The sequence below is a fragment of the Osmerus eperlanus genome, chromosome 17, assembly GCF_963692335.1.
Source record: "Osmerus eperlanus chromosome 17, fOsmEpe2.1, whole genome shotgun sequence".
In the NCBI taxonomy this organism is placed as follows: Eukaryota; Metazoa; Chordata; class Actinopteri; order Osmeriformes; family Osmeridae; genus Osmerus; species Osmerus eperlanus.
This window is the reverse complement of record NC_085034.1, coordinates 4,877,910-4,901,915: the sequence shown is the minus strand read 5'-3', so window position 1 is coordinate 4,901,915 and position 24,006 is coordinate 4,877,910. Positions and strand designations below refer to the sequence as shown.

The window sequence follows — 24,006 nt, the reverse complement described above, 5'->3', positions numbered from 1 at the left end:
GCAGAGATGACGGCGGAGGCCCTGTTGAGGTCTGAACTCGACGCAGGAAGTTATAGCTAGGAGTTTCAGAAGAGGTATTTTTCCACGGAACAAAGATCAAGGCATTTGTGTGCATAGGGCATAGTAGATCAGGTGGTGAAAGAACCAGCTTTCTGCATTCTGCCAAAGGTCACCATTTTGTGAGAACAGGCTCTGAAGACTAGATGAGTGTGCCCTACTGTGCCTAATCAGAGGCTGATACATAATACACAAAATCCCCAGCCACCTACCTCTTCCTCTTAAAGGAACAGTGACCTCCGGTAGAGGCACAATGTTGTGCTCTTGTGTTGACTGTCACACGCTTTGGTCTAACGTTCATCCGATAGCCTCGTAACCCTACAGCAACACACGCCCCAGCCTGCCACGGTTGGTTGTGCGGGGGGGGGGGGGGGGGCGGGCCTCCTCTCTCCCCCTGGTGGGACTTGCTCTCTCTGCAGGGTTAGCCCTGCTCCCCGCTGTAAATACCCATTGGCCTGCATGCGTGCCCAGCGGCGCTGGTGAGCAATGCGGATTGTGTTTGCTTGCTGTGTTGACAGAGACGGGTGGAGAGGTGGGTCGCTGCTCTCTCCTCAGGGGGACGGCTAAGTGCGGCAGGTGGCAGAGAGAGCGTCACTGCTGGCTTTCGATGACACGCCTTTCTTTCTTCGCCTCAGCCCTAGTTCGCGCGGGCTCGTGCCCCCAACTAAGACAGACACTCGCTTGTCAAGCTACCGGGCTGAGGAAGTCGAGTAGTAACACAGAATCTTAAAGGCTGCATCAGCAGTATAGTCATAGTCCATGAGGGCCACCATCTATTGCCGCTCCCTGGGCTCCTCTTCTCCTCTAGTTAGTTTATTCCTCCCTCCTCTTTCCAGAAAGTCCTCCTTCCAAGTCTTCCATTATCTGTATCATTTGTGGGTTTATCTACCAGTCGTGTTGGTCTGAGGATTCAGCCAGCGGGGCATCCTGAAGCCGTAGCAGCCTAGCCTGTCCTGATGACTGGAGGCCTGCCTGTGTGGAACCTCAGGATCTGAGAGGACGTCCTCCCAGGAAGCGGAGGCCCTCCAGTCACATGACTCGAGCAGCAGCAGGCCAGGTGTCAGGTGACTGGTCTAGGTGTTGCTCAGAGCCCAGGCCTGTAACGGATCTCTTTTCACGGGCTTTGAGGTAGCTACCTCTCTGCCAGGTGGCCCACGGGCTGATACTGCTGCAGCTGCAGTGTGCCGCTGCTCCCCCTAGCCCGTGACCACTTCCTGTCTGTTGCTGTGCGCTGTGCTCCCGCTAGCGAGTGCCGCGCAGGGCCGGGGCTGGGAGTCTGGCAGGCTCTAGGAAGGGGGATGTGGCGGTGGTGGTGACGTAACTCCAGTGCGAGCCAGGCGTGAAATCGATCATGGAACAGGGCTGTAATGGGGCTTGAGTGGCTCTGACTGTTCTTTTGGCCTGCAGCGCATGATGGCTGACCCCTCCCCCTTCTCTTTAGACACACACACATGCTACAGTATACACACACACACACACACACAAGCCTATGTGCACACACTCACTCATTGTTGTACAGATGCATTAACACCAAGGTGCAGCGTGTTGCTTTTGTCATGGTGATAGTTCGCTACATGTAGTGAACATTACATCCTGGGCACAAGGCACTTACGAGCAGACAGGCTTGCTGGATGGGAATCAATGATTTTGTTTGAGAGAGAGAGAGAGACCCTGCTGTTAGACCTGAGACGGGAGCCGCAACAAGCCTGATTCGAAGATCACTGTTTTAGTGCTGGAGTGTTGCGTGTGCTGAGGGCCAGAGCGCTCCCCCAGTGTGTGGAGAGGGAATGTGCACAGGGCAGTCTGGAGAGGAGGCCCTCCTCCTTCTCAGCTGGCAGAGCTGGCCCCGGGCCATTATTGTCTGCTGGTTAGGGTGCTCTGTGGGGCGTGGATGTGACGGACATGCCAAAACCACTCTCTCCTCCCAGCCCTTTTTAGTGGACCTTTACAGTCTGTCGAGCAATTGGTTTTCAATAGTAACGTCCCAATTGCGCCTCCTCTTTTCTCCGCGGCCCGGGAGGGGGGGTGCCCGGCGTCTCATCGGCTCACACGCTCTTTGCAAACCCCTCGTCTCCTGCCGTATTGATGTATGGCTTCACCTTCAGAGGTCCAGCACAGAGGGGGCGCCGGGCTGCCGCTCTTGGCACAGGCTGTCGCGGTTTTCAAAGGACGCAACTGTAGGCTCTGGGAAGGGGGAGAACCGAGCCTGCCGCTCACCTGCGTGTACGAGCCTCTCTCGGCCCGTCCGCCAGCATGTGCGTGCTCACATGGCCGGCTGCTGAAATGACTCAGCTTGCGAGGATGGTGCGAAGTCACGTCGGGGGGGGGGTTGGAGTCCCTCTCTTTTCCGTCACTCCCGGTTGAAAATCAAACGCGGAGACGTGGCCTCCTGAGAAGAGGACGAAAACAAGCTCTGACGTACAGCAGGGCGAGCTAACAGAAAGGGGGGGGGGGGGGGCGGTTTCGACCGGGCGTCTGTGTGGGTTTTCCCTGCTGAGTTCAGCGAGGGTCTGTCCTAAAAGGAGAGCTATTCCCCCACACAATGACATGACTGTCCTCACCGAGGAGCGGAAGGAAGGGGGGGGGGGGGGGGGCTGGGCACATTTCTGATCCCCTGTGCCACCCAGACTTGTAGGCAAGGCTGTGGTTGCACTCCGGGCTGTAATACCCATGCCGAGTTTGGGAGCAGGGATGGGGGAGGTGTCCAAACACATGAGATGGATCATTTGTTAAGCTCGCCGCTATGAATACAGAATCGGTGAGGAAATTCCACAGAGGACAGTCAGGAGAGACTGAGGGGAAAGTGGCAAGACCCGAGGGTTGAGCTCCCCCCGTGACCAGCTTTTTCTTCTCTCCCCCCCCACCCCACCCCCCCGTTATCAATTCTTATATATTTTTGCGCTGCGTCTTTCTCCTGCCCTCGCTCTCTCCCTCTTCTACTCACCCTCCCCTCGCTGCGGCCCCCTTTCCCCACCCTTTCTTTTCTCCTTCCGTTTCCATAGCGGCAGTGGATCTGGCTGAAGGTGGCTTTAAATGGCCTCTCCCAGCCTCCTTGTAATCTGGAGCCATGTCTGCGGCACTCCCCTTCCCCTCTGCACTCCCCGGTTTATTTAGGAAGTGCAGAGGGGAGGGAGAGAAATCTGGCTGGCGGGGTGGGGTTACTGGGCGCAGAAGGGGAGGGGGGGGTGGTAGAGAGAGAAGGGAGGGGGAGCATTTTCCCTTTTTTCTTTTTTTCCCTCATTTTCCCCTTTTCTTTTTTCCTCTCCTTTCCCCCCTCTGGTGTGACAGACAGCTCAGCTAAAGGAAGTGGGAGGAGCAGCGGAGGCAGTCACACCGCTCAGATGTAGTCAGGAATGCTGTACTGTACTTGCTTTTCTTTCCCCCACCCTTTGTCAGTCTTGAACGTGTCTGGCACTAATATAATTGCTCTGTGGTCAGGCCTCAGCACTGTGTGTGTGTGTGTGTGTGTGTGTGTGTGCTCTCATTTGTGGGATCCTCCTGGTAAAAGAATGTGTGGAAGGGTCTGAAAGTGTTATCGGTCTTGTTTGCGGGGGGAGGGGGTTGTTGTGTGTGTAGATTGTGTGTGTGTGTGCATTCCTGAGGAGTGACAGCAGGATTCCCTGGCTGAGGGAGAGACGAACACAGTACATGTAGCAGGCTGGGCTGTTTCCGAAGACAGGAGTTTTATTGCAGTAAAACATACGGACCCTTTGAGATGCTACAGAAGGGTTTCATGTCCTTTCAGTGTTTTGGATAACGGCCATGTTGCTTGGAGAACGTGTTCGACAAACGGATTCCATTGTTTGGTAGCCATGAAAGCCCTGTTGTGACACAGACCTTGCAGTTTAAAGGCACTGGGAATGGCCTGTGTTGCCTTATTGAATAATTGCCTGGATTCTAAGTCCAAGGTGGAGATTTTGTCTGCAGATTCTGTACAGCCAGCAGCCCTGAAAGCCCTCAGATGATGGTCCTCGCTCGCTTAATTAGACCTGGAGCTGACAGCTGTCATGTCTGTGAGCCTCTGGCCAGACCTCCTGGCTCTCCAGAGAGGGAATCAGCCTCCAGGTCAAATTGTCGGCGACACACACACACACACACACACACAATCCCATCCTGTGTGTGTGTGCAACACAGAGAGAGAGGGAGATCAAAGGAAATTCATGTTCAGGCCAGATAGCCTTCATATTGTAGAGGCATGTAGAGACCCATCCATGTGTGATTATGTGTGTCGCGGATTTGAAGGTGTGAATTAATGTTGGCTTCCAGCCCTGCTCGGGCCCTGGCCCCACTGTCTCCGCCCAGCCCTGCCCGGGCCAGGGCCTAAGCTGGGAGACGAGCCTTTGTTTGGCCACTAGTGCAAACGCGGTGGAGGTGTGACCTCCAGCCTATTTTGTCTGGGCATCTGTCCCTCCCCCTAATCCCTCTTCTCAACAGAGCTCTGAGTATCAGGGGCTCGCACACACATATGCTGCTGTCTGATAGGCGCACGTATGTAGACGTTCGTCAGAAACCCTGCATGCCCGCGTTAGTTTGATCATGACATGTTTAGCCTCGTTTCTACAAGGTTTTCTACTGACACACGTTCTTCCACGACACGCTCACTGCCCTCACTCGCCCCCTGCTCTAGTCCTCTTAAACAGGCCTGGTGTCTGACGCCTCATGCAGTTCCTCACTGTAGTCTCCCTGCTGGTCAGCCTGGGATGGGGAGATGGAGAGGGACAAGATGGCTCTGGAATAATCCTGCCTTCACATGCAGAAGCTGGCAGGGGCCTCATGTGATGGCTCTAATTACAGCTCTAAAGGATTCTGCAGTGTGTGTGTGTGAGTGCCACTTTGTGTCATTTACATGGAGCAATATAGTGTGTGTGTGTGTGTGTTGTTTGTTTGTGTGTGTGTGTGTGTGTATGTGTATTCAATAGAACAGTCCTCCTTGGTGGGGGAAAAATGGTCTCTCTGTGTTGTTGCGTTTTCTCTGCGCTGGCTCCATTCACGGCTGTCGCCGGCCATGTGTGCTCTTGCACCCTCATGTGTCCATTCAATGTCACTGCAGCAGCCTGCTTTCCAGCAGTTGATGTATAGAGGTCGCATTTGCGCATTTTACAAAATCCAGGCTTCACTTTACAATATCTCCTCTTCCACCTTTCATCAGTCAATGTCTCAGCCAGACAAGGTTGAACAGGAATCTCACTGAGGAATCCCTGCAATAGCTACTGTTCACAGTCAGTTACACTTCTAAAGGAATCATTTTGTCAACTGGAAATACCCGATTTTCAGTTTGACTGTTCTACTTTCAGGTTTGTGACTGTCTCTTTGCTGAGGCAAGTCTGACATAGTTATCTGATCACATAATTCTGACACACTTTTTCTAATGTCCTGTTTCTCTCTCTGTTTCTCTCTCTGTCTCTCTCTTTCTCTCTGTCTCCAGGCCTTGTGGATGCACTTAGATGTCTGCAATGAGTGCTGTGGCTGGCATGCCTCAGTGTTTTGGACTCCCATGCTCTGGACTCAGTAGGACAAGAACTGATCAGCAGAGAAGGTCATGAGCATAGTCATCCCAGTAGGGGTGGACACAGCAGACACCTCGTACCTGGACATGGCTGCAGGCTCAGAGTGAGTAACCTCCCCGCCCCTCCTCTCACTTTCTCTTTCACTCACCCTCTCTCGCCCCAACTTCCTTCCTCCCCCTGCCCATCCCCCCCCCCCCCCCCCCCCATGCGTGTCGCCTACGGGCAGGTTGTCTACCTTTCATCATCCTGCTCTCATTTTCATGTCACCCCCGGCCTCACCCATGGCCTCCCTGACAAAAATCGGTTCTGTCATGGTCCTGTGTTCAATCACATGTCCTCTCTTCATAGGGTCACCTCTCTCTCATCCTGGTTCACCTCCTCCCTCTATCTCGCTGCTGCATGGATCTTTGTCACTTACACTTCTACATGATAACAGTTATCGTGGAGGCACATTGGGGTCGCTGTGTGAAACAGGGTTGACCACTGGCTCAGACAGCACTGTTATTGCCATTGGCGGTCGATGCCAGCGTGCTATCAGTGATCAAGCACACAAGCACACACACAGCCCTCCTTCCTGTCACTTGTTCTGGGCATTCCCAGTGCTTTCTGCTCCACCTGCCCATCCCGGGAGCGACGCTAACCTGAAGAATTGGTATGACGTAGTGCGCTGCTTAACTCATCCAGTGAAGAGGCGAGAGGCGTCGAACTGGGCCCCGAGTCCGCTTGTCAAACTCTCCACAGCATCCTGTCACTGAAGCCAGAGAGGCTGGACCGTGGCCACGGCGTAGCCACCCTCTGCTCTGTGTGAGGCTGCGTGTTTCTGCCTCAAGGGCACTGGACGGGAGGCTGGGAGGCCAGCGCGAGGGGATTCCTGGAGCTGGAAGCCGGTCCACACACAGCAGGGCTCCTGTCTCTTTAAGAAAGGAGAGCGTCATCCTCCGCCTCGGAGCAATTGCAGCCGAGGCTTGTGTTGCCATGGCACCCGAACACCGACGTCCCTCCCATCCGCACTGCGCAGGGGCCGTTGCCACGGCCACCGCGGCTGAGTGACAGGTGGCCCTCACGCGGCTCAGGCGTCTTAAATGGACCTCCCCCCTCACCCCCCCTCCTTTCAGACGGCTTTTTTGGGGGTCTGCGTCTCAGCCCTTCTGCTCATGGGGCGGGGTTAAGCCCTCTCCTCTGTCTCTCACCCCCTTCTCTCTCTCCGTCTCCCTTTCTCCCACCCCTTTCTTTCTCTCTCCTCTCCCGACCAATGCCTTCCTGCTGCAGATTTAGTCAAAATAAGTTCTTGAAATCTTGAAATCACAATCTTGAAACGGGTCTCCACCTGGTCCTGTTCAGGCCCCATATAGAGCAGAGAGGGGGGGGGAGCATGCCCCCCCCACACACACACACACACACACCGTACGGTACCTGCTGTTGGTGTCGTCCACAGATAAGCTAGCCGTACAGCTACCCGCCAGGACCCATGTCCTCATCATTTCCCAGTGAAACCTGCAGTACTGTGCCAAGCTGCGGACATGCGCAGTGACGGCAGCCTGTGTGTGGAGGGGGGGCGGCTGGTCCTACTGCGTGCGGCGGCACTGCGTGCATGCCTCCTAGTACACAGCCACTCACGGAGCCCAGTGTGTGTTTGGGAGTGCGTGCCCGCTGGTGAGCACGGAGCGTTGCCATGGCAGTGAGTAGGAGCGCTTTCGGAGTGAAGGTGCTGCCTCTCTTTCTCTGTGTGTGTGTGTCTCTCTCTGTGTGTGTGTGTGTGTCCTTCATCCTTCCCTCTGCTGTTCTCACGATCCCTTCTCTGCCACCTCTCACTCTCTCTGCAGGTGTGCCAGTGTTTGTGTGAATGATGCCTGTTCCATATTATGCTCTGTTGAGCCAAGAGCTATGATTAGCACATGCCTTCGTGCAAGTCTAATTTAAAAAATTCACTTCAGATCTCCCATCTTTGTCACTGAACTGTAGTATATCCACGTGTGTGTGTGTGTGTGTCTGATTGACCATGACACCCATAATTCCCTGCTGTCTACCTCCACACTGCCTCAGAGCAGTGCTATGAATGATGCAGCCCTCAGCCACCCTTCTCTCTCTCTCTCTGTCTCTCTCTCTGTCCCTCTCTCTGTGTGTATGTGTGTAATAATCCCTGGATTATTGCCTTGTCTTAATTACCGGTTCATCATAAATAGATGTGGCGGGGGACCTGCATCTCCAAACTCCAAAATCCCTGATTGAAACGTATGCATTTACCTCTGGTCAATTATTCATCAAAGAACACCTTATGTCCCTTATCTAGTTATAACTCCCCTGTCCTTTGGAACTGGGTTGTGTTCCTTGTCTTGAAGAGCTACTGTGGGTGTGTTCTCCTGTATGTATATGCACACACACACACACACACACACACACACACCTTCCCCCCAGGCCCGCCCCCAAGCCTTTGGTGTGCTCTCACATTTTCAGTTTGACACTCGACCGCCAATACATACAGGAAGTGTTGCACACAGACGCACAGTGCACTGGGCACGAGGGAGAGAGAGAGAGAGAGAGCGCGAGCGAGCACGAGTTCAGGTACTGTAACTGCTTTGACTCTGGGTCAAGAGTTTGGGAGGGAAGGAAGGGGAGAAAAGGAGGGGGTTTTGCTTAAGTGTGTGATTGTACCTAGCATGCAGACACGTGGCACATCCATTAGTGTTTGTTCCCGTTTCTGTGCTGCTCTCAGTACTTGGCCAGTGTGCCACGTAGATGACATGCCCTAGTCCTATTGTTTGTACTTGGATGTATCCGGCTGGAAGTTCATGCGTTTACCCTTACTGGCAGTCTTGAGTAATGTACCTGCTCGACAGAGCTGTCAGAAATGCTACCGAGCCTTTCTTTGGTATCCCTTTAGCGTTTGTATACCACAATGATACACTGCACTTGTTTGGCTGTGTAGTTTAGGCACTGAGACGTCCTCCGTGGTGTGCCGTGGTCGTCAGCAGAGCTGCTGGCCTCCTGGTGAGTGTCTGAGCTGAGTCTGGGCAGAACCTGAGCACTGCGAGCCAGCCAGCCCCACACAGACCCCAGGGGCTCTCTGTCTCTCTGTCTCTCTGTCTCTCTGTCTCTCTGTCTCTCTCTCTCTCTCTCTCTCTCTCTCTCTCTCTCTCTCTCTCTCTCTCTCTCTCTCTCTCTCTCTCTCTCTCTCTCTCTCTCTCTCTCTCTCTCTCTCTCTCTCTCTCGCATTTGTCTGGACTAAGGATTCGGTGTTATTTCCACACGACTGCCCTGCAGTCTCTGCCGCATGTGTGCGTTTCATTGTGGGCGCTAAGGGCTCTCACCTTTTATCCTGCGCCCTGTTGGGGCCGTCGTCACTTTTACTTTCTAAAGGCGTTATTGCTTCATCCTCCTAACATCCCAGCCACACTCGAATCTCACCGCTCTCTCCACACTCCATTTCATGTGTCGCCTTTTTGCCCGTATCACTTCTCTTTTTTAGATTTCCAACCAGCCTTTCCTGAAGACTGAAAAACAGGCAAGGCATGCCCCTGTAAGGTTGGGCTGCTCAACAGTCAAACAGGCTTTTTATGGTCCACTCCTGCCCTGTCATCTGGGGGAAAGTGGATTTACCGGTTTGGTTATATAAATGAGCTCTGAGAACTTAATTCCAGTTTGTTATTGTCACCGTTTTGAGTGTTGTTTCGGTGCATTGTAAGCAGGAGGGTGTGAGTGTGTGTGTCCTCTCCAGATAGGGGCCTTGGGTTTAAACTGTCTTTATTCGAGGGAGATTAGGGGTCAGCTTCTGTTATTTTCCCGGCTATCAGCCCTGTGAAGTTTAGCCAAGGTGACTGACCAGGATGAGCAAAGCAAGCCCGTGTTGGTCTCCCCTGTCTGGCTACACACTCCAGTACCCTAACACACACCAGCCTCCCTTCCTGTTCCACACCTTGGGAGAGAGTGAATCACTGCCACTGCTTTCAGTCTCCCCTGTTAACTGTTGTTTTTTTTTCTCTCTCTTCTCCTGTCTCCCTGTGTGTCCAGCAGACCTGAATCGGTGGAGGCCAGTCCTGTGGTGGTGGAGAAATCCAGCTACCCGCACCAGATCTACAGCAGTAGCTCTCACCACTCCCACAGTTACATAGGCCTGCCTTACGCCGTGAGTACGCCCTCCTGGTCCTCCTGGCCCCTACAGCAGGGCTGCACCCTCCCCACCTGACCTACATACCTGAGTTCTGCCTCCTGGTTAATCATAAGCAAAGGTAGCCCAGCTAATATAGAACGCTCACCTGAGGTAGGGAAGCGCTGCGTGTGAATCAGGTTTTCAGGTTAACCCAAGAAAGGAAACGCAATTCTAAAAACTAAATGGAATCAAATGGATCTGAAACTAAATTGAATCAAATGGATCTGAAAGTCGTAGTGTATGGAGATGGGTATTACTCAGTAGTTGAGCGTTTCATGTGCAAAGCAAGAGGTCTCAGGGTCAAATCTCCCCCCCTTGTACATCGCCCCAAAAGCGTCTGCTAAGAACACATTAATACACAGGCACCTTACCTGAGAGATCCACCCCCCTTCTAAGTTTCCTCCTCCTCCTCCTCCTCACCACAGGACCACAACTATGGGGCTCGCCCCCCACCCACTCCCCCGGCCTCCCCGCCCCCCTCCATGCTGATCCGGCCGGGCGAGGGGCTGTTTGTTCCGGGGGGCCAGGACGAGGCGTCCAGGGGCACCACGCTCAGCACCTCGGAGGACGGCAGCTACGGGGCCGACATCACCCGCTGCATCTGCGGCTTCACCCACGACGACGGCTACATGATCTGCTGCGACAAATGCAGGTAGGAGGGACCGTCGGGGCACCTGTCTGGGGCAGGAGGGTCACCCTCTGCTGTCGCCGTCTCAAGGCTGTGTGTGTGTGTGTGTGTGTTTCAGTGTGTGGCAGCACATAGACTGCATGGCCATCGACAGGCTTCACATTCCTGAGACCTACCTGTGCGAGCGCTGCCAGCCACGCAACCTGGACAGAGAGAGGGCCATCCTGCTGCAGACCAGGAAGAGAGAGAACATGTCTGGTGAGTGGGGAGAGGGAGGGGGAGAGAGAGAGAGAGAGAGATCTAAGAGCTAACTAGACTGATAGGTAGACCCAGCCAGGTAGGTAGGTGCTGTCTCCCGTGTCCTCCCCTGTGCTGCAGTGTCTTTGAGACCGATAAGCAGGATCTAGCGAGGCAGTGTCAGTCTGCTGCCTCCGCCCCCTGCAGGTCTGACACCAGCTGCCTAGACCTCAGCACACAGGCCAGGCCCCAGCGCCACACTGACACCTGCTGGGCAGGCTCTGAACTGCAGCCGTACTCCATAAATGGAACCAGGGAGCGCACGGACATGACAGCCACGGAGACTAGCTTTCGTTTGAATGGGAATGTAGCTTGCTATGGAGTTGTTGCATTACAGACCACTATGCCACATTTCTCTTGGACTACTGTTGTTGTGTTTTTTTTTTTTCTTTGCTGTTGTGGAGATGACGTGTGGAGATTGACTTTTGCCATGTGCCTCTATTATGATGAAGGTCTGTGTGTTTGTGCAGACGGGGACACCAGCGCCACCGAGAGCGGGGACGAGGTTCCCCTGGAGCTCTACTCGGCCTTCCAGCACACCCCCAACACCATCACCCTGACCACCGGGCGCCTGGCCAGCAAGCAGGCCGACAAGAAACGCAAGAGGAGCGGAGACAAGGAGCCCGCCGCCGCAGCGGCCCGAGCTAAGAAGGTCCGTGCTGCTCCTGCGGCCTGTCACTCACGCCCGACAGAGCGCTTTCCACGCTTTTGTTGTCTTTCACTCGTGTTTGGACGTGTCTGCTGGTGTCAAATTGTTGACCTGGAGGAGGCGTGGCCTACGTTGGTTGTGTCTGTCGCCGGCACGGCCCGGCATGTTCTCACGTCTCCTTGTCTTGCGTCCACAGGCATTCCGTGAGGGCTCTCGAAAATCCTCCAGAGTAAAGGTACCTCACAAACACACAGCCACACCTGCTCACCCCCCTGTCTGCTGTTGGCTTCCTGTTTGCCCTGAGGTTAGGACCTGCAGGCTAACCCTGTCCTCCTCTCCTCCTTCCCCTGCCATTTCTCCTTTATCCTCCTCTCCCTGTCTTCCTCTCCTCCTTCCCTTCCTCCTTCCTCTCCTCCCCAGGGCTCGGCCCCGGACCTGGAGCCGTCGGAGCACCCGTCCCTGTGGGAGAACAAGATCAAGTCCTGGATGGAGCGCTACGAGGAGGCCAGCAGCAACCAGTACAGCGAGGACGTCCAGATCCTGCTGCGGGTCAAAGAGGCCGGAGACGGCAAGACTCTGGCCTACAACACCAACCCTGCCACCTTCAAACCACCTGTAGAGGTAACACACACACACACCTGATCATAGAGAGCGGGGGGTACTCAATAGGCGGACTCCGGTTCCAATCCGGACCCAGACTCAAGACAATTTGGACCGAAGACAAAATCAACATTCATTTAGTCGTGATCCAAGCGAGTTTTCATTGGTGCGTGATTTTGCGCTATAGCCTACATTTTTTTTTCCTACTAGATGTTTCTATCTTCCTTGTCCAATCCAAAGGTCCAATCAGGAGCTGTAATAACTGTAATCTCTGTACGCACTCAACGTTGTTCGCAAAACCCGACACAAAGCGAAAAGTTGATTACGAAAATCACACATTTCTGACAGAGTGGACTGAAGTAAGCATTTGTGCTGCCAGTGGGGAGCACAAAACCGATGTGTTTAATCTGCAATGAGACGGTTGCCCTTGTCAAAAGTGGTAACTCGAAACGTCACTATGACACAAAGCATCGACACTTTGAACAAAATTACCCCAAGAACTCTTGAGGTAAGGGCCAGAAAAACAAACCATCACTGTTCCGAACCTTGGACTGAATGGAAACTTGGTGAGTGGACCTTTTGGGTTTCTAATTGAGTACCCCTGATATCGAGGTTCTGTTACAGCATTCATACACGTCACACACGCAGCCTGCATTCTCATGACCACACGTCTCTAGAGCAGCTGAGGTTTCCTCCCCAGCGTGTACTCATATGCCCCCCCCCCCCCCCCCCAGAGTCAGGTGCAGAAGAATAAGAAGATTCTGAAGGCAGTGAGGGACCTGGCTCCTGACGCCCTCATCATTGAGTACAGGGGCAAGTTCATGCTGAGGCAGCAGTTTGAGGCGAACGGCTACTTCTTCAAGAGGTGAGCACACCACCCAGTGTCACAGTGCTGTCCTGCAGTACTGGGGCAGTTGGGGCCCTTGGGTTATAGCAAGCCCTAGGCAATGTCAGATTCTTATACCCTAGACACAACTCTCTGTGTATGTGTGCTGGGTCCAGTCCGTGTGACTCACTGCAGTTGTTAGCTGCAGTCCTTCAGCCGTCTGTGTGTCCCTCCCCCGCCAGGCCCTACCCCTTTGTGTTGTTCTACTCCAAGTTTGACGGGCTGGAGATGTGCGTGGACGCCCGCAGCTTCGGCAACGAGGCCCGCTTCATCCGCCGCTCCTGCACCCCCAACTCTGAGGTGAGCGGGCCAATCAGAGTGCGCGTCACTGCGTCCAGAGTCCCTGGACCCCCTCACCCACCCCTCACCCCCCTGCGGTCACTGACCTCGACAGACTGATATCTCTCTCCTTTGACTCGCCATCTCTCTCTCTCCCTCTCTCAGGTGCGCCACGTCATAGAGGATGGCATGCTGCATTTGTATATCTACTCCCTGAGGCCCATCACCAAGGGCAGTGAGATTACCATAGGCTTTGACTACGACTATGGCAGCTGGTGAGCCCAGAGGACCCACACAGACCTCCACACCTACATCCCCACCGACACATCGGCAGTCAGTTCTCATGTTGTTCTCCCCCCCCCATCTCTCCCTGTTCCCAGTAAATACAAGGTGGACTGTGCCTGTCTGAAGGGGAACCAAGAGTGTCCTGTGCTCAAGCACAACCTGGAGCCCACGGAGAACCTGGGGGCGGGCACCCGCCGCCGGGGCCGCAAGGACAAGGAGCCCCCCCGGGGGGAGGACGGGGGCCAGAACCAGAACCTGGGCCTCGACTGTGAGGGGAAGGGCCGAGGCCTGATGGACGGCAAGCAGAGGAAACTGTCTCCCCTCCGCCTGTCCATCTCAAACAACCAGGTGGGTCTCTCTCTCTCTCTCTCCCTCTCTGTCTATCTCTCTCTCCCCTCTCTCTCCCCCCCCTCTCTCTCCCTCCCCGTGTGTGTCTCTCTCTCTCCCTCTCTCTCCCCTCTCTCTCCCCCCCTCTCTCTCCCTCCCCGTGTGTGTCTCTCTCTCTCCCTCTCTCTCTCCCTCTCTCTCCCCGTGTGTGTCTCTCTCTCTCCCTCTCTCTCTCCCTCTCTCTCCCTGTGTGTGTCTCTCTCTCTCTCCCTGTGTGTGTCTCTCTCTCGTTCTCTCTCCTCCCCTCACTCCCTTCATCCCCTTCACCCTCCTCCCCTCACTCTTCCCTGCCTGTCTCTCTCCAGTCCTAGTAACACCATGGCCCTGACTCACCTTATAATGCATAGTCTGCTGTTATCGTTTGCTTCCTTTTCCATTCAGTTCTCATCAATGTCCATGCATGTGTCCTAGTATGACCTTGCATGTAATATCTATAGTTACACACATGTATCCTTCTATGAACTGTATGTTGTCATCTCAGTTTCCCCCTGTCCCTGGCTAGCAACCCCCTCCCCCCCCACCTCCACCCCACCCCTCCCACGCCATCATTCCAGACCCCCCACCCCCTCCGTCAGCTGACTGCTCCCGCAGACGACCTCCCAGTTCAGGGGCGTGTGTTGTTCGGCCCCCTGGCACGGCAGATCCCAGCCAGCATGGCGCTGTGCACCTGCTTCCCCCCCTAGCACCGCTCATCACCACAGCAGACTAGCCCTTCTGTTGACAGTGCAGATGACATGTGGAGAGGGCTTTTCACTTGTTCAGGGGTAGGAACAGGGGTAGGAACAGGGGTAGGAACAGGGGTAGGAACAGGGGTAGGAACAGGGGTAGGAACAGGGGTAGGAACAGGGGTAGGAACAGTGGAGTTGCGATGTGCGCTGACTAGGTTGCGTCTGTAGGGAGCCACAATGCAGGGGGATCCATGGAGATGGGGGGTAGGGCGTCTCAGCTAGGATGACGACGGGTTAGTTTCGATGCCGACAGACAATGGAGATAAGTGAGGGCCGTGACGCGCACTCGTAAGCACATGTAATTACTGTGGGAACACCCATATACTGGGGTCGAGAAGGCTGACAGTTGTGCACAAAAAATAATGATGTGAAAAGAGACAATAGACAGAGGGAGGTAAAGCAGTTGAGGTGGCGTGGGCGGTTTCTAAACGATCCAAGTACTCGAAGACGTTTCCCGTCAGACCTGTCCCTCTCCTTAAGATCACCACACGCTCTCGCACAGTCCCAGTCAAGCCCACCACAGACCACCCGTCTACCTCACTAGTGCTCAGTTCACTTAACCCCTCCCCCCCCCCCCCGTCCCCCACTTACCCAACTACCTCCTAGTCTGTAACCAGACTGACAGCAGAGCCATGATAAAGCGCCCCCCCCCCCTCCTCTTCCCCCCCTCTCACAGGATCCTGAGTTTATTGAGGATCTAGAAGACAAAACCTCCGTTAGCAATGAAGTAGAGATGGAGTCAGAGGAGCAGATTGCAGAGAGGAGGAAGAAGATGGTAAGTGCGCCGGGCTGCGGCGTTGCTGTGCAGCTGCCCACCCCCCCCCCCTCAAGACCTGGGGTGGGGGTGGGGAACACGCCACCGCTGCCCCCCCCCCCCCACCCTGCTGATGTGGGTGTGGGCCCCCGTTTTTGTGTGGTGTGGTGGTGGTGATGGTGGGTGGGTGGGTCGGGGGTGGGGTTGGACCTGTGCGTCCTCTCTCTCCTAGTCTCTCCCCCCACAAACCTCCCCCATCACTCCCCCCCCTCCCTTCATCCTGCCCTGCTAGCACTGCCGCCATCTCTGCTCCTGTTGCTGTGTAGCTCCTCCCCCTCCGTACCTCGCTGCTCTCGCCCGCCTGCCCCCCCTCTCTCCGGGAGGCTGCTCATTCTTCTGGCAGGGCTCCCGCACCTCCGAGCCCCCCCCCCCCCCCCCCCCCCCCCGCTTGTGCTGACATCGCTCAGGTTTTTTTTTTCCTCATTTATTCCGTTTCATTTTTGTAACCGCCACATGACACTCCGGCCCGTAATGGGGCCTCCAGCGCCACGGGGACCTCGCGCCCTTCCTTGTTAGCTGCCAGAATGAGCAAGCGTGGGCATCAGGTACACAGGATCAACCCCCCCCCGGCCGCTGCTTATGAGTATGACTCTCACGTACAGTTTGGCCACACAAATCTGAAATTGCCAATTACTGTTCCAACCTCTTCCCTGCCAGTGAGCGCCGTGTCCTGGTTATACGGGGTCAAGCATGCACACAAACACTGACCCTGCCACATTCACACACACACACACACACTCTCTCTGGAAATTACCCTGTTGTCAGCGCCCCTCAACACGGTGAGCCTGAGGTGTAAAGTGCTGACTCATGCTGCTGGCCATTGGACAGGCTGGGACTGCTAACTGGCCGTGGAGGGGGGGAGGGGGGGAGGGGAGAGAAGGCTGGTCCATGCTGTGTTGCCAGGGCCAAATTGACTGTGGGGAGATCCTATAAGCTGCCTCCAAGAGAAGCAGGGCCAGGAGAACCCCCCCACACACACCTCCACCCCCCACACACCTCCACCCTCCACCCCCCACACACCTCCACCCCCCACACACACCTCCACCCTCCACCCCCCACACACCTCCACCCCCCACACACCTCCACCCCCCACACACCTCCACCCCCCACACACCTCCACCCCCCACACACACCTCCACCCTCCACCCCCCACACACCTCCACCCCCCACACACACCTCCACCCTCCACCCCCCCACACCTCCACCCCCCACACACACCTCCACCCCCCCACACACCTCCACCCTCCACCCCCCACACACACCTCCACCCCCCCACACACACCTCCACCCTCCACCCCCCACACACACCTCCACCCCCCCACACACACCTCCACTCTCCACCCCCCACACACACCTCCACCCCCCACACACCTCCACCCCCCACACACCTCCACCCCACACACCTCCACCCTCCACCCCCCACACACCTCCACCCCCCATGATAGAGCCAAGCCCTCCGTATTCACAATCTTATCTCCACAGACACTTCCGGGGGAGGGGGGGGTGGTGTTCATAAGCCTAACCATGCAGCGTCTCGTGGGCTCGTAACTCACCTGAGGAATGTTAGTCAGGCATGGTATGTTGTCCTGTCGCACTGAGGCCTGGGCTGGTCCAGGACATGGGGGATGGAGCAGGGACTGACCGGTGTCACACACTCCTCTGAGGACGCGCCGCGCGAGGCCTGGTTTCACAGCTGCTGTGGCGTTGCGGGGTTGGATGGTGGTTGGGTTTGTTGCATTGTCTGGATTGCCGTTTCTGCAGGGGACAGTTGTTGCTGTGTGTTTTGTGATGATGGAGGATGGTATGGAAGAAGGGGAAAGATCAAATAAAAAAGGTTTTATACACATCATTAACTCTTAGATGTCCAGAATATTAGACTTGGGGTCTTGATCCATACATGACCTCTGTATGGGGGTGTACCTGTACCAATATGAGCCCCCATCTAGTCCTAGCCTAGTTTTCCTGCCCCTCCCCTCAGCGTCAAACCCCCCTGTGGTCAGTCACACACAGGCCTGTCCCACCTGCAGCCCCCCAGGGCTGCCCGTCAGCCTGTGTATGTGTGTGTGTGCCGGGGGGGTCCTCTTTTCTTCTAAACCAGGCTGTCTCCCTGTAAACCATCCAGGCCAGCCCAGCAGAGGAGGCCCATCTGCCCGGCGGAGGGACCTCCAGCTGGATGGGCTCCAGAAACAAGGAGGTAAACTTGACCCACTGTCCCCGCTGTCCATGACCTTGGGGTGACCCACCCACAACCATAAAAGGGGGTCCCACTGACTTACAGACAAACTAACCGACCCGCATTCTCTGTAAGCCCCCCCCCCCCCACACACACACACACACACACACACGCGCGCACACACCCACCCAAATGACTGACCAGCGCTGCAACAAATCTAGGGGGCTGTGTTGGCGCTAGTTCTGGTGCACCGTTTGGTTCGTGGCAGACAGGAGAAAGGGGGGAAAATAAATTGAAAGTACCTGACCGTGGCTCATACACGTGCACACACACTCAACCCCCTGACAGGTTGGTAAAGGGCTGAACTGTTCCAGTGACTTTTTTTTAGATTTGTTTGACGTTTACTCACTACAGGGTTGATATATTTTGTGCTTCCCCCCCCCCCCCTCCCCTACCGGAAGGGTCCGAGCGGTCCCTTCCCCTGTGTCTGCCGCCCTGCTGTTCTCTCTGCCAGCTAGACCGCCTGTCGCCGGTGCTGTGTGTGCAGTGTGTGCCAGGCTGAGGCCCTGCCTCTGTACCCATAGGGGCAGGAAGCTCAACACTAGTCTAACGCTTTCACCCCTCCCCTCTCTCTCTCCCCCCCTCCCCTCTCTCTCTCTCTCTCTCTCTCTCTCTCCCCCCCCTCCTCTCTCTCTCTCTCTCTCTCTCTCGCCCCCCCTCTCTCTGCAGACCCGGGAGGAGAGGAAGATGGAGGCCATCCTGCAGGCGTTCGCTCGCATGGAGAAGAGAGAGAAGCGCAGGGAGCAGGCCCTGGAGAGGATCGGCACCAAGTCGGACGTGTTGGGCCGCAGCGACATCAAGGAGGAGCCCCCCGCCACCCCCGAGGCCGAGTCTCCTGCACCCATGCAGGTGACAACACACACACACACACACACAGCAGGACACATCCCAGGTCGGTGCTAGGACCCACCCGGAGTCAAGAAGTTCAGTCATGTGTTTGTGTCTGTGTTCCTGACCCTGTGACCTCTCTGTCTCCAGCCCCTGCTGGAGGTGAAGGAGGAGCCGGGCCTGAAGCCCGCCAAGGTCAAAGGTTCCCGCCAGAGGAAGAGCTTCACCAGGAACCGCACGCACATCGGCCAGCAGCGGCGGCGAGCGCGCACCATCAGCACCTGCTCCGACCTGCCGCCCGGCTCCCCAGGGGAGGGCCTGGAGCCGCTGGCCAACGAGGGGGCCCCCGAGGGCGAGGCCCCTTGCGCCCCCGAGCCGGAGACCCTGCTGTCGCACCCTCCCGACGCCAGCCCCCCACACAGCTGCTCCCCCGCCCCGGACAGAACCCGCCCCGGGCAGAAGAACTTCAAAGCTAAAAAGGTAGCGCTCTCATCCCCCCGGCCTTCACGTCTCTGCGTCACAGCGCCCCCACACATTGCCGCTTTGTTCACTCAGCAGTTCCCCGAGTCGGCATCGGTCGCCTAATCAAGCCTCTCTCTCTCCCCCTCTCCCCTCAAAGGCTTCCTCTCTGTCCGCACAGCAGCACTTTGTGAGCGAGTGGGCGGGGGACAAGCCGGAGCGCTCCGTGCGGACCCCGGAGCCCGTCCCCGAGCGGCCCCTGAGGATCAGCAGCGACCCCGAGGTGCTGGCCACCCAGCTCAACGCCCTGCCGGGCATGGCCTGCAGCCCGCACGTCTACAGCACGCCCAAACACTACGTCCGCTTCTCCTCGCCCTTCCTTGTCAGCCGCAGCCCCACCACGCCGGGCGTGCCCACCGGGCGCCGGCGCTCCCGGGAGCTGCCCGAGACGCCCCCCACCTCCGGCTCATGCAAGAAGGTACGCAGGGCCCTGGTGACCAGCTGGGGCCAGGCGGGTTCACAGCTCCGCCTCCTAGCTTCATAGAGGGCTTGTGTAGAGGTGTGGTTTGGTAGCAGTGGTGTGGTGCTGACTGACCTGTCCTCTCCTCCACAGCGCTGGTTAAAGCAGGCTCTGGAAGAGGAGGGCTCCACCAGCCCGGCCAGCAGCCGCCCCGCCCTCCTCCTGCCCCCCGACGGGCCCCTCAGCCCCCCCATCAACGGAGACTCTGACAGCCCCCTGCCCTACAACGGCTGCTCTCTACCAGGTGGGTGTAGCGGCCAGTTTGCGCGCCATGGGAACAGCAGATTTCTCGTTCTGTGTGCGTGTGTGTGAGCGTACAACTAACGCAAAGGTGTGTGTGTGTTTCAGAGTTGCCCACCCCCCTGAAGAAGCGTCGCCTTTGTCCTCTGGACGCCTGCATGTCAGAGAGCTCCACCCCCTACGGCTCTCCCTGTGCCACACCCACCCGGGCTGACCTATCAGAGACGCCGGGCACGCCCCTCCTGCTGGCCACCCCGCCCCGCCCCCGCGTGGAGGAGCCCAGCGCGGAGGCCCTACCCAGCACCCCAACACACACATTTAGCGCCCCACAGGAGGTAAGACCCCCCCCACACACACACACACACACACACACACACAGTGGTCCACAGGAGTTACGGGGGTGTTGTATTGACGTGTCCGTCCCTGTACCTGCAGAGTGAGTCTTCGCTGGACAGCTCCCCAGAGGGCAGTCGCAGACCCAGCACCCACGAGGTGAGCGGAGGGCCGTGAGCGTGTTGCCGCGCCTCACATCTCCTCACCTGGTACACGTCTGAGAAACGAATCCAAGGCCTTTTCTAAAAGAGCTTTCCCTCTCTCCCCCAGGTGGAACGCCCCCCCTCGCTGCTCTCCTCTCCCTGCGCCAGGGCTCCCAGTTCAGACACCCCTCCCCAGGACGCCAAGGTGCCCGCGGCCCCCCCGAGCCCCGAGGCCCCTGCCGTGGAGGTCCAGGACTGCGGGGAGGAGGAGGCCGCTGACCCCGGGCCGGGGGCCGAGGCTAGCAGCGAGGCCTCGTCCTCCGCCGACCCAGCCTCCTCCTCGTATCCTCCCTGGATGAAGAGCCCCGAGAGAGGCCCGGCGCCCGGCCCGGGGGGGCTGTCCTTCTCCCCCATCAACTCCAACCTGAGGGACCTGACCCCCTCCCACACCCTGGAGCCCATTCTGCCCTTCAGGCCCGAGGCTGGGGCCGCGGCCGTAGCTGGGGCCGGGGCCGGGGCCGTGGTTGTGGTGGCCGCTCCCTTCAGCGAGGCCGCCCAGCTGTTCTACCCCTGCTCAGAGGAGGGAGGAGGCCTGGGCTTCACGCGCTCGCTGAGTGGAGACAGCGCAGGCGAGGGAGGCGGGTCGGCGCACAACCCCCCCCAGAAGAAGAAGGTGAGCAGCTGCTGTCCGTCACATGGTCCCACCCAGGGGGGCTGAACAGCACGGTCGAGCAGGCCTCGGTTCTGACCCCGCCGATGTGGTCTCTTCCCAGGTGTCTCTGCTGGAGTACAGGAAGCGTCAGAGGGAGGCGCGTCGCAGCGGCTCCAAGACTGACTGCGGCTCCCCGGTCTCCATGGTGACGCCCCTCACCGTGGACGTGTTCCCCGTCGCCGTGGAGGCCGCCCACGAGCCCCCGACCCCGGCGCCCAACACGCCCAACACCCCCCAGGCCTGCGAGGACCCAGACCCCCCGGCCCCGCCCCCCACCCCAGGGGACAGGGAGAAGGAGGAGGGTGGTGGTGGTGGAGGAGAAGGACAGTGGTAGGTGCTTTCCCCCCGGGTCCTACCCTACCTGCAAGGCCGACCTTTCACCCTTCACATATTTCCCCGGCCTCTCGGGTCTGACGAGAAGGAAGGGCTAACGTGTGGTTTCCCCGTCAGGACGTCGTCCACCTCGGTGGAGCAGGCCAGGGAGCGAGGCTACCACCGCGCCCTGCTGCTCAGCGACCACCGCAAGGACAAGGACGAGGGGGTGGAGGCCGAGGGGGTAGAGCCCCCGGTGGCGTCGGGTGACTCTCCGTCGCCCAGTCCTCAGAAGACACCGACACACACGGTAAAGACACACACGCGCGCGCTCTCTCTCTCTCCCTGTGTCGTCTGTGTTTCTGATGAGCTGATGGAAGCTGCGCTGTGTGAGATTCACCCCTCATCTCCATGTGTCCCCCTCCAGCCGTGTTCCCCAGGCCCCAGCGCCCCCCCACAGCCTGCCAGCCGGCCAGCCAAGGAGGAGGAGAGCGACAGCCAGCCTCAGACCCCCACCACGAACCTTGCCAAGCCTGCAGGCTCCAAACCCACAGCCCCCCTGACGCCCACCAAGCTGCATGCTGCCCCTCTCCCGTCCTCCCCCAGCCACTACCCCAACCCCTCTGTCCTCCACTCTCCTAAGGCCCAGGCCTCGCCCTTCCGTGGCCAGAGGGCCTTCCTCTCCTCCCAGCCTCAGCCCCAGCCCCAGCCTGGCCCAGCCTCATTCTCCCAGTACAGCCCCCAGAGTGCCCCGCCCCCACCGCCCCCTCCTCCCCCAGCACCTCAAGCCTCTACGCCCTACTTCCCTGGCCAGGCCACCCCCACCACCGGGCCCTTTCCAGGGTTCAAGCCAGCTGTTACGTCCCCCTTCCCCCCCGGCTCCCAGCCTCTCCTCCAGACTCACCCCCATGCCCTGCACTACCAGACCTCTGGTGCCCCACCTCCCCCTCCGCCCCCACCTCCTCACCCCCAGCCCGGCCCCTCTCTGCTGCACGTTAACCTGCAGCCCCCTCCCATCCAGCAGCACCAGCTCCTGCTGAGCGCTGCCCCCCAGGTCCCTCCCCCTCCGCCCCCTCCCCCCCAGGCCCAGACCCCCCAGCCTCAGCAGCAGCAGCCTAGTGGCAGCACCCTCCTGGCCCTGGGGCCTCCGCCCCCGCCGCCCCCTCCCCCGCCTCACGCCCCCTCCACCAGCGCCTCTCTACAGGCCCCGCTCCACTTTCAGAACCTCGGGGGCTTCCAGCCCTCCTTGCTGCACCCCGGCGCCTCCACCAACCCCTCCGTGCCCTCCGCCACCTACCCCCCGCCCCACCAGCAGACGGGACTGCCCCCCCCTCCCCCTCCTCCTCCCCAGCAGACTCAGCCGGGCCAGGCCCAGGCCTCGGCCACCCAGATGCCTAGTGGGACTCGTGGGGCCTCTGCCTCCTCCGCCCCCTTCCACAGCACTGGGTACTTGGGTACAGGGTGGCACTGACCAACCCTGAGCAAGCCTAACGCCCCTCCCTGCCGGCCCCTTTGAACTCACTCTGAGAGGGTGCTCCTACAGACGATGTGCGTGTAACATAAGCTGTATATATATTTTCTATGTACCTGAACACATGGCCAATGGAAAAACAGGAGGACTTGGGATGAAAGGGTACATTTCAAAAGAAAATGGACGATTTGAGAAGAAGGAAAAAAAAAAAAGGACCTTGCAACAATCCTTGAAAAGAGACTTTGTAAAATGAAGATGGACGATCTCCCCTGGTGCTCATCACCCTCTCTCTCACTGGTGTCACTCTGCCAGGGACAACTCTCCTCCCTTTCTTAGTTTATTATTTTTTAAATCTCCTTCCTGATAGACAGAACAATCTGTCCTCTCTGTGTTGTTTGGATTCCTGTTGTAACGCCCCGCACTTTCTGTATCAATGGACATTCCAGCCTCGATCCCCTTGTCAGTTAGTTGTTTCTCTTCTCTTGTCTATTGTCTTGCTTTACACCATTTATTTGTTTTTATCTAGTGGCTCATTATAGCGAAAAGAAAGCTTTTTGTATAGAGAAAAAAAAACCTGAATACAGAATTATTATTTTTTTTATTCCTCTGTGTAACAAATATCTGTGCACCGCTGCAGAGATTCAGAAAAGCCCTTCTGGGAGCCGGCTTTTCTGGCCCAGGAGGACGCAGTCATCCTCACATGGAAGCTGCCTGTGTGGAAGGTGGGAGAGTGTATGTGTGTGGAAAGTGGGAGTGAGTGCGTGTGTGTGTGTGTGTGTGTTTGGTGGGGTCTGTTTCTGTGTGAAAGAGTGAGAGATGGAAAGAAAGCAAAAGGCAGATTCCAAGTGACTAAATGTTTGTTCTGTGTGAGTTTCTGAAAGTGAGAAAGCAGGGTGGAATGATGAGTGCTGTAGTCTTCTGAAGTGGTCAGAGAGCCAGAGGACTCACCGTAAGTAGAACGTTAGCGGTTTATTTTTGAATATCAACGGTTATTTGTAGAAAGTGTAATTTAATGTATAGGTGGTTACTCCAGCTTTCACCAGAAACAGGATTGTAAATATTTGCTTCTTTTCTTTTCTATGCTTGTACAATTCGCTCCCATCCCATTTTTGAATATGGTTGTAAATACGAGTACTCCTTTGGCAAAGCTGAATGTTTCCGTGACAGTAGCACTATTTTATTTTGTTTTCTTTCTTCTGGACTATTCAACTTTGTCTTTTTTTTATTATTTGTGTGAGTGTATGTTTGTGTGGAGGAGAGAGACTCACAGACACTGCACTGGTTGGCTATTTTCATGGTTCATATAATAAATCACTGTAATGACAGTTTTATACCACTGGTGGTGTCGTGTGTGTGCGTTTTTGGTAGGGGGCAAGTAGCGGTGGGTCCTGGGGCTGTCATTGCTGTCAGGCTGTTGATGGATGTACACTGAAAGGTCAAAGGTCATCTGCAGCCTGTCAGAGAAAGCAAAAGGCTCATTACGCCATCGGG

At 57.0% G+C, this 24,006-nt stretch overlaps 1 protein-coding gene across 9 annotated transcripts in view; it reads left to right on the top strand.

Annotated features, from left to right (window-relative positions):
- Positions 1 to 23,853, top strand: part of kmt2e (lysine (K)-specific methyltransferase 2E) — a 28,250-nt gene extending 4,397 nt beyond the window's left edge. For 2 of the 9 annotated variants that reach the window (XM_062483684.1, XM_062483683.1), the window contains 23 exons: positions 5,483 to 5,667; positions 9,573 to 9,687; positions 10,137 to 10,363; positions 10,458 to 10,597; positions 11,089 to 11,288; positions 11,482 to 11,520; positions 11,706 to 11,906; positions 12,620 to 12,750; positions 12,954 to 13,071; positions 13,216 to 13,325; positions 13,431 to 13,683; positions 15,127 to 15,225; positions 17,387 to 17,458; positions 18,167 to 18,346; positions 18,476 to 18,805; positions 18,945 to 19,262; positions 19,398 to 19,548; positions 19,653 to 19,879; positions 19,980 to 20,036; positions 20,148 to 20,693; positions 20,794 to 21,062; positions 21,183 to 21,354; positions 21,472 to 23,853. In XM_062483684.1, the coding sequence (XP_062339668.1) occupies positions 5,597 to 5,667; positions 9,573 to 9,687; positions 10,137 to 10,363; positions 10,458 to 10,597; positions 11,089 to 11,288; positions 11,482 to 11,520; positions 11,706 to 11,906; positions 12,620 to 12,750; positions 12,954 to 13,071; positions 13,216 to 13,325; positions 13,431 to 13,683; positions 15,127 to 15,225; positions 17,387 to 17,458; positions 18,167 to 18,346; positions 18,476 to 18,805; positions 18,945 to 19,262; positions 19,398 to 19,548; positions 19,653 to 19,879; positions 19,980 to 20,036; positions 20,148 to 20,693; positions 20,794 to 21,062; positions 21,183 to 21,354; positions 21,472 to 22,515 (5,070 nt within the window). In that variant the 5' untranslated portion in view covers positions 5,483 to 5,596 and the 3' untranslated portion in view covers positions 22,516 to 23,853. The remainder of the gene's footprint in view (positions 1 to 5,482; positions 5,668 to 9,572; positions 9,688 to 10,136; positions 10,364 to 10,457; positions 10,598 to 11,088; positions 11,289 to 11,481; positions 11,521 to 11,705; positions 11,907 to 12,619; positions 12,751 to 12,953; positions 13,072 to 13,215; positions 13,326 to 13,430; positions 13,684 to 15,126; positions 15,226 to 17,386; positions 17,459 to 18,166; positions 18,347 to 18,475; positions 18,806 to 18,944; positions 19,263 to 19,397; positions 19,549 to 19,652; positions 19,880 to 19,979; positions 20,037 to 20,147; positions 20,694 to 20,793; positions 21,063 to 21,182; positions 21,355 to 21,471) is intronic. The other 7 variants (XM_062483688.1, XM_062483687.1, XM_062483689.1 and 4 more) reach the window with 7 other exon arrangements.
- The last annotated feature ends 153 nt before the right edge of the window (positions 23,854 to 24,006 follow it).